At 34.1% G+C, this 13,649-nt stretch overlaps 1 protein-coding gene and 1 pseudogene across 1 annotated transcript; both read left to right on the top strand.

Annotated features, from left to right (window-relative positions):
• The first annotated feature begins 520 nt into the window (after positions 1-520).
• LOC114177909 (zinc finger MYND domain protein) lies at positions 521-5,138 on the top strand. The gene is made up of 7 exons (XM_028063506.2): positions 521-935; positions 1,837-1,977; positions 2,081-2,446; positions 2,628-2,870; positions 3,392-3,484; positions 4,195-4,395; positions 4,478-5,138. The coding sequence occupies exons 1-7, from the start codon at positions 624-626 to the stop codon at positions 4,688-4,690; spliced, it is 1,569 nt and encodes a 522-aa protein (XP_027919307.1). The 5' UTR covers positions 521-623; the 3' UTR covers positions 4,691-5,138.
• Positions 5,139-11,897: 6,759 nt separating this feature from the next.
• Positions 11,898-12,957, top strand: LOC146887849 (uncharacterized; annotated as a pseudogene).
• The last annotated feature ends 692 nt before the right edge of the window (positions 12,958-13,649 follow it).

Consider the following 13,649-nt stretch of genomic DNA (forward strand, 5'->3'; position numbering starts at 1 on the left):
CTAAAAATCCTAACAACACATCTTATTTGCAAAAGTTTAAACATTTATAAGCTGACTACACAAATTATATTGTATTTTTGGAAAGTTTAGTAAAACTAATTAAGCAAACAAATAATTTAAAGAATCCTTGCAATAAATGCTGGATTAGTAAAAATCCTCGCCGAAAAAGAATCTAGTTGTAACTGAACTAAGATAAAAATACAAAATAAAAAATCTGTTATATTTCTCCGTTTTTGTTCTCTTCCAAACTTTATGTCAATAATTTTGGCATTTATTATGTGGTGGAGACTAAATTCCCCGCCAGCACGGCACATGGAATTACGGAGTGAGTCGTGGTTGGCTTACCGCTCCGTTATTTGACTGAGAAATTCCGTTTTGATTTTCACGACAGGGTGGAATACGGGTCTGCACTGGACGCTAATTGAACTGCCACACCCTGTTTGTCCACGTGTCCCATGGGTCCCACATTCAAATAGTGTGCATCAATGATGATAATGATGATAACCCAAAATTCTATCTTTTAACCTCACCTGATTCGGAACCCCCAAAAGCCCTAACATGAAATCCTTGGAATAATTCCCAAAATTCAATCAATCACTCGCATCTCGAAATCTCTTTCTTCGATGCCTTCCTCTGATCATCGCCGCCTGCGACACGCGGTGGTGGCATGGATGGTAATAGCGTTGTTGGGCTGCGAAGTGGGAGAGGCTTTGAAGGTGCCGTTTAGAGTCAACGACGTGCTTCCGGTGCTGCCACGCCAGATTTCGTGGCCAGTTCTGAACAATCTTCACAGTGCCGTTGACCTGCTCCCTTATTTCGTTGGCTCCCTCACTCCCTCCAATGCCTCCATCAAGTGGAAAGGGGCTTGCTTTTATGACAATACCGCCAAGATTGAACTCACCCCCGCTTCTCATGGTGCTGTTCTCTACGTCAAGGTCGTCATCTATCCTAACTTTCAAACATTATCCGCTTTTTACTTTTATCTATCGTTTTTAATAACCTTTTTCTGTATATCTTTTTCTTTACCCTTGATTTATTCATTGCTAAGTCCGCCAAATTTGTCCTTTTTTCAATGTTCAGAATTGTATCAATTGGTTTGTTGGCAGTGTTACTGATGCAATATCTATCACACTTTTTAATTAGTAGTTATACGTTATTTATTCCAGAATTTGTTGAAATTATGAAATCACTGGTGAGTTCTTAGGAGTTCAACTTTGAGTGGAATGAATTACTTACCTTGGTTTTTAAGCTTTGTGGTTTTTGCCCTGATAGATTAGTTTTTTGGGTTGGATTCTTTTTTTGTGCTTAGTTCCTAACAATTGGTGTTTTAGTTGACTGTGAAAGTCGGTCCTTTAAGGTTCTCTCATCTAGTGGTCTTGTCTTTTGGGTTGAATTCCGCCTTGTAAAGTCTTGACAGAGGTTTAGTGATTCATTAATAAGAAGTGAAAAATTTTGTAATTTTTAATCAACTTTATTTGGTCAGTAAGAAAAAAGTGTTCAAAAGAGTTAAATAGATGAACGTATTGCCAGCATTTTTTGTGTGTCAATAAAATGTATTGTTGCGGTTGGAAATTTTTTATCTATTTTGTCTGATTTCTGTTCTCTCGCTTGACGATCATGTGGCTTTAAGTTTCCTTTAGGTGATAAATAGTTGTTATTGTTTTTAGTCAATAGTAAATGGCTTGTAATTTTGTGTATCAATTCAATGTAAAGGTGTTCTTTAGATTTTTTAATTTGAAATTTTGTACCTGTGTCATCTGTTTTGTATTTTCAAGCGTGATGATAGTATGACCTGTAAGTTTCTTTTGGTTAAAAGTAGTTTTTGTTATTTTACAGACAGAGGCTGCACATAGCTGGACCTGCATGGATCTGTATGTTTTTGCAACCCCCTACAGGGTTACGTGGGACTACTACTTCGCTTCGAGGGAACATACGTTGAAGTTTGATTCCTGGGAAGAGCCTGCAGAATTGGAATATGTAATGTTGATTTTAGCTTTGTTGTTATTAGCTCTCAATGCTGTTCTAGTCTTGTAGCTGTAAATCTGTATCAAATTTATTAATATCTTGCTGAATCAAACAGGTGAAGCAGCATGGGGTATCTGTCTTTCTCATGCCATCTGGGATGCTGGGAACACTGCTTTCTCTGATTGACGTTTTACCTCTGTTCTCGAACACTGGTTGGGGTCAGAATGCCAACCTGGATTTCCTGAAGAAGCACATGGGGGCTACATTTGAGAAACGCAGCCAACCTTGGCGTACATATATAGATCCTGCAGATGTTCATTCTGGAGACTTCTTAGCGGTGTCAAAGATCCGGGGTAGGTGGGGAGGTTTTGAGACGTTAGAAAAGTGGGTGACTGGTTCATTTGCTGGTCATACTGCAGTTTGCTTGAAGGATGAATTGGGGAATTTATGGGTTGGTGAATCAGGGCATGAGAATGAAAAGGTATCAAACTGATTAAACTTTTTAAAATTTCATTCATTTTACCTTCAACATTATTCATGAAAGGCTGTAATGCCTGTTGAGCGGGAAATTTTATACTCGTTTTCATGGTTGTTGGGTGTGGTGGTGGCTTAACTATGATCTATTTTAATTGATCACAGCATCATAATGTGTCTCTGTGCAGGGTGAAGAAATTATAGTGGTAATTCCTTGGGAAGAATGGTGGGAATTGGCTCTTAAAGATAATTCCAATCCACAGATAGCCTTGCTTCCCCTGCATCCGGATATACGGGCAAAGTTTAACAACACTGCAGCATGGGAGTATGCCCGGAGCATGTCTGGCAAGCCTTATGGTTATCACAATATGATATTCAGTTGGATTGACACTGTAGCGGACAACTATCCTCCACCTCTCGATGCTCACTTGGTAGTAAACTTTTTCCTTGTTACTTATTCTTTTAATGTATCATATTCAGAAGTATACAATAAAGCCAGCTATTGTGTTAACATGTTTTTCTAGTAGAAACTGTATAACTTGTGAAGTGAGTTAATTTTGAACGTTTGCATAAAGATAATTTAAACCGTAAAATGAGAAGCGGCCTAGGGTTGAATAGTTGGTGCTTATGGCTATAGAGAGCAGCATACACTACTGATAAGATGAATGGGATGGAATTATGTTATGGAAGACAATTATGCTGGCATCAGCGATTTTGCTGATGTTATAATTAGTGCTTTTGTTGTGATATATGCATGCTTGCTTTTTCTCTAACTAGAGGAAAGGTTCTTGCTTAACCAAGCAGTTCATGAGGCAATAAATATCTACTCTACCTCTGCCCCTTCATAGAAAGGACACATTAAGTTAACATGTCTTTTTTAGTATTATTAAGCTTGTTGGTTCAGATTTGAGTGAAAGGAAATCTGATCCTGAATGGCATGTTCTCCTTGCAGGTAATTTCTGTCATGTCTATGTGGACTAGATTGCAGCCAGCATATTCTGCTAATATGTGGAATGAAGCATTGAATAAGCGGTTAGGGACTGAGGTAAGTCTTAGGTCAAAACTTTTCTGTGGGATGAGTAGCATGAATTTGCTCTAAATATATGTTGTCTTTGCTTCTGATTTTGCACCTAAATATGAGAAGAAATTTTTTAAGAGGGGAAAAATTAGGAAGGACAAGTAATCCTCCAAGAAAAAAGAATTGTCCTCAACAATCTGAGAGTTATCTGCCAATTAAATGGACAAATTGTAGTCTTTCTCTAATTTCTTTTACTTTATCGGAACTCCCAGACCTTGGACCTTTTCTCTGGATTTAGGTTTGCCAATGACTTCAAAGTTTGTTTCTGTTGCTATTCTATAATCTCAATAGATTCAATATTTCTGCGTGCCTTTTTTGTTATAATTCTGTATTTCATTATGTATATTGAGTGCAAGATTGTTCTATGATAAGAGATGATGTAAGCCGACGGATACATGTTATGTGAAATTACATAGAAATATTTAATTGTATGTTGTTTCAAAAATTGTGAATGAGGATTATGTATAGTTTACATTTGAATTTTTATAGGACGCTGATTTGAACAAAGGTCTTGCAGTTGTGTTGCTCTTACTGAGAATTAAATGGTTAAACAGTCGCTCACGGTCAAATTCCATAGAAATATTCATTAAGTTACAATGGCTTATTTTTCTGAACTATAATCTTTTGCCCTTTTCGTAAGTAATTGGATTGGATGTCTCATTTTTATTTGCATTCAGGGTTTGGATTTGCATGATATCATAGTTGAGACTGAGAAGCGTGGGATACCTTTCGATGAACTACTCACTATTCCTGAACGAGATGAATGGGAATACAGTGATGGGAAGTCAACAACTTGTGTTGCATTTATCCTATCAATGTATAAAGAAGCTGGAGTTTTTGGTCCCATATCTAGTTCCATTCAAGTAACTGAGTTCACAGTAAGTCATGATGTCTCCCTAAATACTCAAACCTTCAGAATTATAATCTCTTTTCCTAACGCTTCTGTGGTGTTATTTGCAGATTCGTGATGCATACATGCTCAGAATTTTCGAGGACAACCAAACACGCATACCAAGATGGTGCAACAATGAGAATGACAAGCTTCCATTCTGCCAGATTCTTGGTGAATATAGGATGGAACTGCCTGGCTACAACACCTTGGATCCATATGCCAACATGAATGAGTACTGCCCTTCTCTTCCTCCAATTTATGATAGGCCTTCTCGATGTTAGATCTGTCTTCCATCGTTTCTGTTATCATGAATTGCCCGTTGAATTTATCTTGAGGCATAAGTACTTTGGTGTTGTAAAATTGTTTATATAAACCATTGGACATGGCAGTGTGTATGTATCTACAACTTGATGGTCAAGTATAAAAAAATATAAAAACACAATACTGATATTCAAGCCTCATGAAGGTAAGCTAGCTGCTTGAATAATCACCACCACGATGTACAGAGTTCATATGGTGATTTTCAGTGGTTTGCCCTTTCTAAACTGATCTTCATGAAGGAGAAATCAGTCTATTTGAAACATGATCAAGCAAATCATGGTGATAGTTGAATTGGCTCAAAGTTTGCAATCATGCACTCTTTGATCCACTGCTCAATGATTTTCAGATATTGTAGTGGCTGAAATGACAATGCTTCAATCACAGACTGCTCTTGTAATGCGTTTTCCATCGTCTGATTTTTTTTTCGTTCCATGGTCTAACTAAGTTTTTACTCTTGCTACTTAATAAAGAGAGATGCTCTAACAACATCTTTCTGGTATATTATTTACAGTAACAAGAAAAAAGATGTTATCCTCCACACAAAAATGTTCAGCTAGAAGCAAAACTGCCGTAAATTTTTTATCAAGATTCTCTCGTGTTAGTGAAAAAAAATATGATAATACGATAAAATCAAAAGAGGACGATGCAGATTAAACTTAGGTGTTTTACAAATAATAATCAGTTTTATCAAAGAGGATGATGCAGATTACGATATTCTTAAAGGAGATGTAATCTTAATTCGTCTTCTTTATATTCTTATTTGGATATATTCTTATTTGGATGAGGTCCATCAGATCATAAAATGAAATATTGCAAATTGCATTTCGATACAAAAGTTATTCAAAAGATTTAATTTGGAATTGATTATGGATTCATAATAAATTCTTATAAACATACTGAAATCTATCTAAAATAATGCTAATTAGTATTTCAATATGAATATAGGGAATTTGATATGAAACGATACACACTAATGAGAACAGTGATTAGGTGATGTGATCAGGAATTTTTTAAGATAAGTTTTTTATAAATAAGCATAGAAGAAAACTATAATATAAAAAACATTTTTTTTTGAAAGTCAGAATTACCTTGCATGTAAAATAACTTAAGTTTTCAAAGAAGAAAGAGATAACACATTTTCTAGCTTAGAGATCTTCATACTTCTTGGTTAGAATATTTTGATGCTCATTGTGAGTACATAAAATTGGTCTTGCACTACATTTTTTTTTCTATATGGGAGAGTATTTTCTTAAAGAATGAAGATAATTAGACGGACAATGTCCCGATATGAAGGAGATAAAGCAAATTTGATGATTCAACAACTTATCATCAATATGGGAATTCTTTTTATTTAATATATAAAGTTTTGGGAAGTGAGGCTTATCAATTAGAATCGCTTGATGGAGGAGTCACCTAAATAATCTTTAACATGAAATATTTCTAATCTTTGTTTTTTTACGGTGTTTTTTCTTATAGTGTTTTTAATAGGGCATAAATAAAGAGAGGAATATCATAAATATGCCAATATGATCATTGAAAGGATTAAGGAAAATCAATCATATTATTGTAGATCTTATGTTTCAATGATTTTAATCACCTCTCACAATTTAAAGTTGTAGTTTAAATGACCGGTGATTTTAATCACCCAATCACAACTTAAAGTTATAGTGAATGACTGATGATCTTAATCACTTAATCAGAACTTAAAGTTGTAAATTGAATGATTGTTGATCTTAATCACACAATCACAACTTAAAATTGTTGATTGAATGACCGGTGATCTTACTCATTCAAACGCAAGTTGTTGATCGAAATACCGATGATTTTTATTGTCCAATCACAAACAAGTCGATGATCAAATTATTGACCATCTCTATCGTCCATTCATGGTACAACTCATTTATCAAATTTACTTAGAGGTCAAAAAATGATTGGTCTACACCTTATTAGTACTCTATTTGTACGGTCGCAATGAACATTTAATGAGCAAATTATAATAGCCACATTAAGTCATTTAAATTACTTTCAATGATATTGAAGGAATATTAATAAATATACTAAATATAGATAATAAAAGGAAAATATGTATAGTATAATAATCCTTTAAATAAGGGTAATAGTGAGAAGGGAAAAAAACACATTGATGGCAGAGTCCCCATGTAACATCCTTTTTTTTTAATAAACTGTATTATTTATTTTAAATAAAACACTTAGAAAATCTTCTATGTTTACTAATGTTTTATATTTTATGTAGTTTAAACATTAAAAATATATTTTATTATGATGTAATTTTTACTTATTGAAAATAACAATAAAAACAAAACAAATATAATATATATATTAAACAAATATAATATATATATATATATATATATATATATATATATATATATATATATATATATATATATATATATATATATATATATATATATATATATATATATATATATGAAGAATCTTTTAAAAGAGAAAAAAAATATATATATAGAAAAAAAAAGAAGAGATAAGAAGATAAGAAGAAAAGATAAGAAGAAAAAAAAAATGTGAAGTGAAAGTAAATATTATTTTATTCAGTGAGCTTGAATATAAGAAAATTACATGTACATTTTATTTTATTTGATGTTCTTTGTGTATAGTTTATACAATGACATGAATTGATAGTCATCACATTTAATGACCTTTGAAAATATTCAAGAGTATGTCAGTTGAGTAAGAGTTAAGTCTGGATTAAACCAGTGTCAAAGTGGTTGTATTTGGGAAGTCACAGTTTGGTACACTGCGGGATGAAAGGCAGGGACCATGGTGGGGTCTAAGGAAGTTTTACCAAGTAGGTGAATATCTGGATAGTTCAGAATAGCACACTGGACTAGGATATTCATAGGCCAAACTTGGGACTGTCCGATACCTGCTCGGCATCGCCAAGGTTAGGTAGTGAGTATATATCTCTTTTGTGAGCCGATGAATGGCTAATATTCTCGAGAAAGAAATAATTATGATTGTACCAATGTTTTATGAGAAATACTCAACTACCTAATCACTTCCCAAAGTAACTTTTGATGTTCAGATTGGATCATCAGAAGTGGAATATGGATCCATATGTCTGGTAAAACAAGATCAAGTTTGGTGGTTATAGGTCCAAATTTAGGCCCCCGGTGTCTGCATTGTTTGTTGAGTTTATTAAGATTGATATTTAAGGCTTATAAAGACCTCACTCCTTTCATATTTTTCTTTCATATGTACCTGTTGCATGAACAGAAGATGAACCTGCTCAGTGAGAGTTATTCGGGATATTGTTGGTGGATCTTCTGAAGATTGACTCATGGATAATTTCTATTAATATCTTTAGGAGATGTTAGAAATATAGAAAGTCTTCTATTCTGATGTAGGACTCTTAATATTTAACAAATATATATTTTTGTAATATTTCACGAACAATTACATAGATGCAAACTACATATATGAATATGAAGTTATGTTATTATTAATGTTCTCTCAAGGATAATCTTATGGAAAAAAAAAATTAATTCCATATCTTTTTATCAAATAATAATTATTTTAGTATAGTAGTCGGGGCGTCACATTTAGTGGTATCAGAGCAGTTCCTTCTGTCAAGACCTTGGGTATGGTGTCTTCCATGTTTGTAGTCTCTACTAGTAAGTAGAGGTGCAAGATAAGTAGATTAATAAAAGTAAGTAATAACAACAATTAATACTTGTAGTAAGGATAAGTTTTAACAATAGTTAAAAAAGAAGAAGAAGAAATCTAAAGAAAACTAAGGAAATTGTTCATTCTTTCAGGAAAAGATGGATAACGGACCAAACATTACCAATGAGTTGTTGGAAAGAATGACAATTGTCCTGGAAAATATGAGCCAAAAACAAAATGTTGAACCCATGGAAAATCAAGGATTAGAAACCTTTCGCAGGAATAATCCACAAAAATTTAAAGGGGGATTTAATCCTGAAGGTGCTCAATCATGGATAGCAGAAATTGAGAAAATTTTCATCGCAATGACGTGTGCAGATGCAAATAGAGTCACATTTGCTACATTTATGCTCGTTGAAGAAGCTGAAAACTGGTGGAGATTTACAAAACAACAATTGGAGGATGAAGGGAGACAAATTACTTGGGAAGTCTTCAAACAAAAGTTTCTGGAAAAATATTTTCCAGAGGATCTTCGGAGGAGGAAAGAAGTTGAATTCCTTAATCTTCGTCAAGGAATCATGTCTGTAGGAGAATATGCAGCAAAGTTTGACGAGTTGTCAAAGTTTTGTCCTTACTTTCATGATAGAGTTGATGAACGTTCCCGTTGTTCTAAGTTTGAAAGTGGACTGATACCTGATATTAAACAAGCAGTTGGTTATTTAGAGATTTCTTCCTTTCCCACTCTTGTAAACCGTTGTAGGATTTATGAGGATGATACTAAGGCAAGACAAACTCAATGGAGGCAAGGAGGGCCTTTGAGGCATAAAAGAAATGATTTTAATAATAAGAAACCCTACCAACGTCCATCTCATGCTTCATGGAATTCTTCAGGACAAAGACATTCCTCTCCTGCCAATAATTCAGGCATAACCAACCCTATCAAATGTTTCCACTGTGGAGGACCTCATCTGTCAAGAAACTGCACCATAAGAACTGTAACTTGCTTCAATTGTGGGAAGTTGGGTCATTATCGTAATGAATGCAAAGAGTTAATTAAGGAGCAAGGAAGTGGGGGAAGCAACAACAGAGGAAATAATCAACTTGGAAGACCAAAGACAACCGGGAGAGTCTTCACAATGAATGGTACTGAAGCTGTTCAATCTGAAGATCTAATCCAAGGTAAATGCATCATAAATGGTCACCTCGTTAATGTACTATATGATTCAGGTGCTACTCATTCTTTCATATCACATGAATGTGTCAAACATTTAAAGTTACCTGTCTCTTTATTACCATATGATTTAACTGTGTCTACTCCTACCAATGTTTCAGTCACGACTTCACTTACATGCACAAATTGTCATATTTCTATAGGGAATAGAAAATTTTCTGTAAATCTTATATGTCTACCCTTGTCTCATTTGGATATTGTTCTTGGAATGGACTGGTTATCTTCCAACCATGTTCTCCTAAACTGTCACGATAAGACTTTAATTTTTGAATCACACATAGGTGAAGTTTTTGACTCAAAAGAATTAAAAGAGAGTACTACCAACCACAATGAAATCCCAAAAGGATCTCAAGTATACATGATCTTAACTTCTTTAAAAGTCAAGGAAATTCCAGACATTAATAAGTTTCCTGTTGTTTGTGAGTATCTTGATGTTTTCCCTGAGGATGTTCTTGGGTTACCTCCACAAAGAGAAATAGAATTCACTATAGACTTGGTACCAGGATCAAGACCTGTGTCTATAGCCCCTTATAGGATGTCACCTCTAGAGTTAGCAGAGTTGAAAAAACAAATAGAAGAATTGTTGGGTAAACAATTCATCAGACCTAGTGTTTCTCCCTGGGGTGCGCCAGTATTGTTAGTTAAGAAAAAGGATGGCACTATGAGGTTGTGTGTGGATTATCGTCAGCTTAACAAAATCACCATTAAAAACAAATACCCTCTACCAAGGATTGATGATTTGATGGATCAATTGAGAGGTGCTGTGGTATATTCCAAAATTGACTTAAAATCTGGTTATCATCAGATTCGAGTCAAGGCGGAAGATATTCAAAAGACAGCATTTAGGACAAGATACGGTCATTATGAGTACTTGGTAATGCCTTTTGGTGTGACCAATGCTCCTGCCATTTTCATGGATTATATGAACCGTATTTTTCATGAATTTTTGGATAAATTTGTGGTTGTTTTCATTGACGACATTTTAATTTATTCCAAAAATCATGAAGAACATGAGAGACATTTGAGGATTGTGTTATAAATTCTAAGAGAGAGACAATTGTATGGAAAATGGTCAAAGTGTGAATTCTGGTTGAGAGAAGTTCAATTTTTGGGTCATGTGATATCACAAAATGGCATTGCAGTTGACCCCTCAAAGGTTCAAGCGGTATTGCTTTGGGAACAACCAAAAAATATCACAGAAATACGTAGTTTCTTAGGATTAGCAGGCTACTATAGAAAATTCATTGAAGGATTTTCTAAATTAGCATTGCCTTTGACTAAGTTAACACGTAAGGGAAAACCTTTCGAATGGAATGAAGCATGTGAGTTTAGTTTTCAAGAATTGAAGAAAAAATTAACATCTGCACCTGTTTTAATCCTTCCTGACCCTACAAAAAATTTTGAGGTATATTGTGATGCATGTGGACAAGGATTAGGATGTGTGTTGATGCAAGAAAGAAAAGTTGCAGCTTATGCTTCACGACAGCTTAAGCAACATGAGCTTAATTATCCTACACATGATTTAGAATTAGCTGCAGTGGTGTTTGCGTTGAAAATATGGAGACATTACTTGTATGGAGCAAGGTTTGAAGTTTTTAGTGACCATAAAAGTTTGAAATACCTTTTTGATCAAAAAGAGCTAAACATGAGACAACGTAGATGGATGGAATTTCTTAAAGATTACGACTTTGAGTTGCAATATCACCCCGGGAAAGCAAATGTTGTTGCTGATGCTTTGAGTCGAAAGTCTATACATGCATCCATGATGATGGTGAAGGAATTGGATTTGATAGAATCATTCAGAGACTTGAACTTAGCTGTAAAACTTAGACCCAATAGCATATGCTTAGGAATGTTAAAAATATCAAGTGAATTCTTAGAAGAAATAAAGAAAGCTCAAGATAGAGATCAATTTTTGCTAGAAAAGTTGATAGCAAAAGTTGAAGGAAAAGAATCTGAATTCCACAAGGATTCAAATGGAATCATCAAGTTTAGAGATAGAATTTGCATACCTGCAAAAGAAGAGTTGAGAAAGTTGATAATGGAGGAAGCTCATAAGAGTAGCTTAAGTATTCATCCGGGTACTACAAAGATGTATCAAGACTTGAAGAAAATGTTTTGGTGGTCTGGGATGAAGAAAGAAGTGGTGGAGTTTGTTGCACGTTGTCTAGTGTGTCAGAAAACAAAAGTTGAACATAGAAAGCCTTATGGGGAACTACAGTCCTTAGATGTCCCAGAATGGAAATGGGAAAGCATATCCATGGATTTTGTGACAAGTTTACCAAAGACTGTGTCAGGTCATGATGCAATTTGGGTCATTGTGGATAGGTTAACAAAATCTGCTCACTTTCTACCTATTAACATTAGATTTTCCTTAGAAAAGTTAGCTCATTTGTACATAAAAGAAATTATCAAGCTGCATGGAGTACCTTCTAGTATAATTTCTGATAGAGACCCTCGTTTCACATCTAGATTTTGGGATAGCTTACAAAAAGCCTTGGGAACAAAAGTTAGGCTCAGTTCAGCTTATCACCCTCAAACTGATGGACAATCAGAAAGGACTATCCAATCTTTAGAAGACTTGTTGAGAGCCTGTGTTTTAGAACAAACTGAAAGTTGGGAGAAATTTCTACCACTTATAGAGTTCACTTATAATAACAGTTTTCACTCAAGCATAGGAATGGCTCCATATGAGGCTCTATATGGGAGAAGGTGTAGAACCCCGTTGTGTTGGTATGAGAATGGAAATTCCTTAGTTTTGGGTCCAGAGGTAATTCAACAAGCAACTGAGAAGATTAAAATGATCAGGGAAAAGATGAAAACTTCTCAAGATAGGCAGAAAAGTTACTATGACAAACGAAGGAAACCCATTGAGTTTGAAGAAGGAGATCATGTTTTCTTGAAAGTTACACCTGTAACTGGGGTTGGTAGAGCTCTCAAATCTAGAAAACTTACACCCAAATTCATAGGTCCTTATCAAATTCTTAAAAGAATTGGTTCTGTCGCATACCAAATTGCTTTACCTCCAAACCTTTCAAAACTTCACAATATTTTTCATGTGTCTCAACTTCGTAAATATATTCATGACCCTTTTCATGTGATAGAACCTGATGTAGTACAAATACGAGAAAACCTTACTTATGATGTGCTTCCTGTAAGGATTGGAGATCGAAGGATTAAACAACTTCGGGGAAAGGACATACCTTTGGTAAAGGTATTGTGGAGTCAACAAGATGAAGGTGATGCAACTTGGGAATTAGAAAGTAATATGAGAGAGATGTATCCCCATCTTTTTGCAACCACGTGAATTTCGGGGACGAAATTCCTAAAAGGAGGGGAGAAATGTAACATCCCTTTTTTTTAATAAACTGTATTATTTATTTTAAATAAAACACTTAGAAAACCTTCTATGTTTACTAATGTTTTATATTTTATGTAGTTTAAACATTAAAAATATATTTTATTATGATGTAATTTTTACTTATTGAAAATAACAATAAAAACAAAACAAATATAATATATATATTAAACAAATATAATATATATATATATATATATATATATATATATATATATATATATATATATATGAAGAATCTTTTAAAAGAGAAAAAAAAATATATAGAAAAAAAAAAGAAGAGATAAAAAGATAAGAAGAAAAGATAAGAAGAAAAAAAAATGTGAAGTGAAAGTAAATATTATTTTATTCAGTGAGCTTGAATATAAGAAAATTACATGTACATTTTATTTTATTTGATGTTCTTTGTGTATAGTTTATACAATGACATGAATTGATAGTCATCACATTTAATGACCTTTGAAAATATTCAAGAGTATGTCAGTTGAGTAAGAGTTAAGTCTGGATTAAACCAATGTCAAAGTGGTTGTATTTGGGAAGTCACAGTTTGGTACACTGCGGGATGAAAGGCAGAGACCATGGTGGGGTCTAAGGAAGTTTTACCAAGTAGGTGAATATCTGGATAGTTCAGAATAACGCACTGGACTAGGATATTCATAGGCCAAACTTGGGACTGTCCGAT

The sequence above is a fragment of the Vigna unguiculata genome, chromosome 3 (genome assembly GCF_037176805.1).
Source record: "Vigna unguiculata cultivar grain cowpea cultivar isolate G323 ecotype 2 chromosome 3, ASM3717680v1, whole genome shotgun sequence".
NCBI classification, from domain to species: Eukaryota; Viridiplantae; Streptophyta; class Magnoliopsida; order Fabales; family Fabaceae; genus Vigna; species Vigna unguiculata.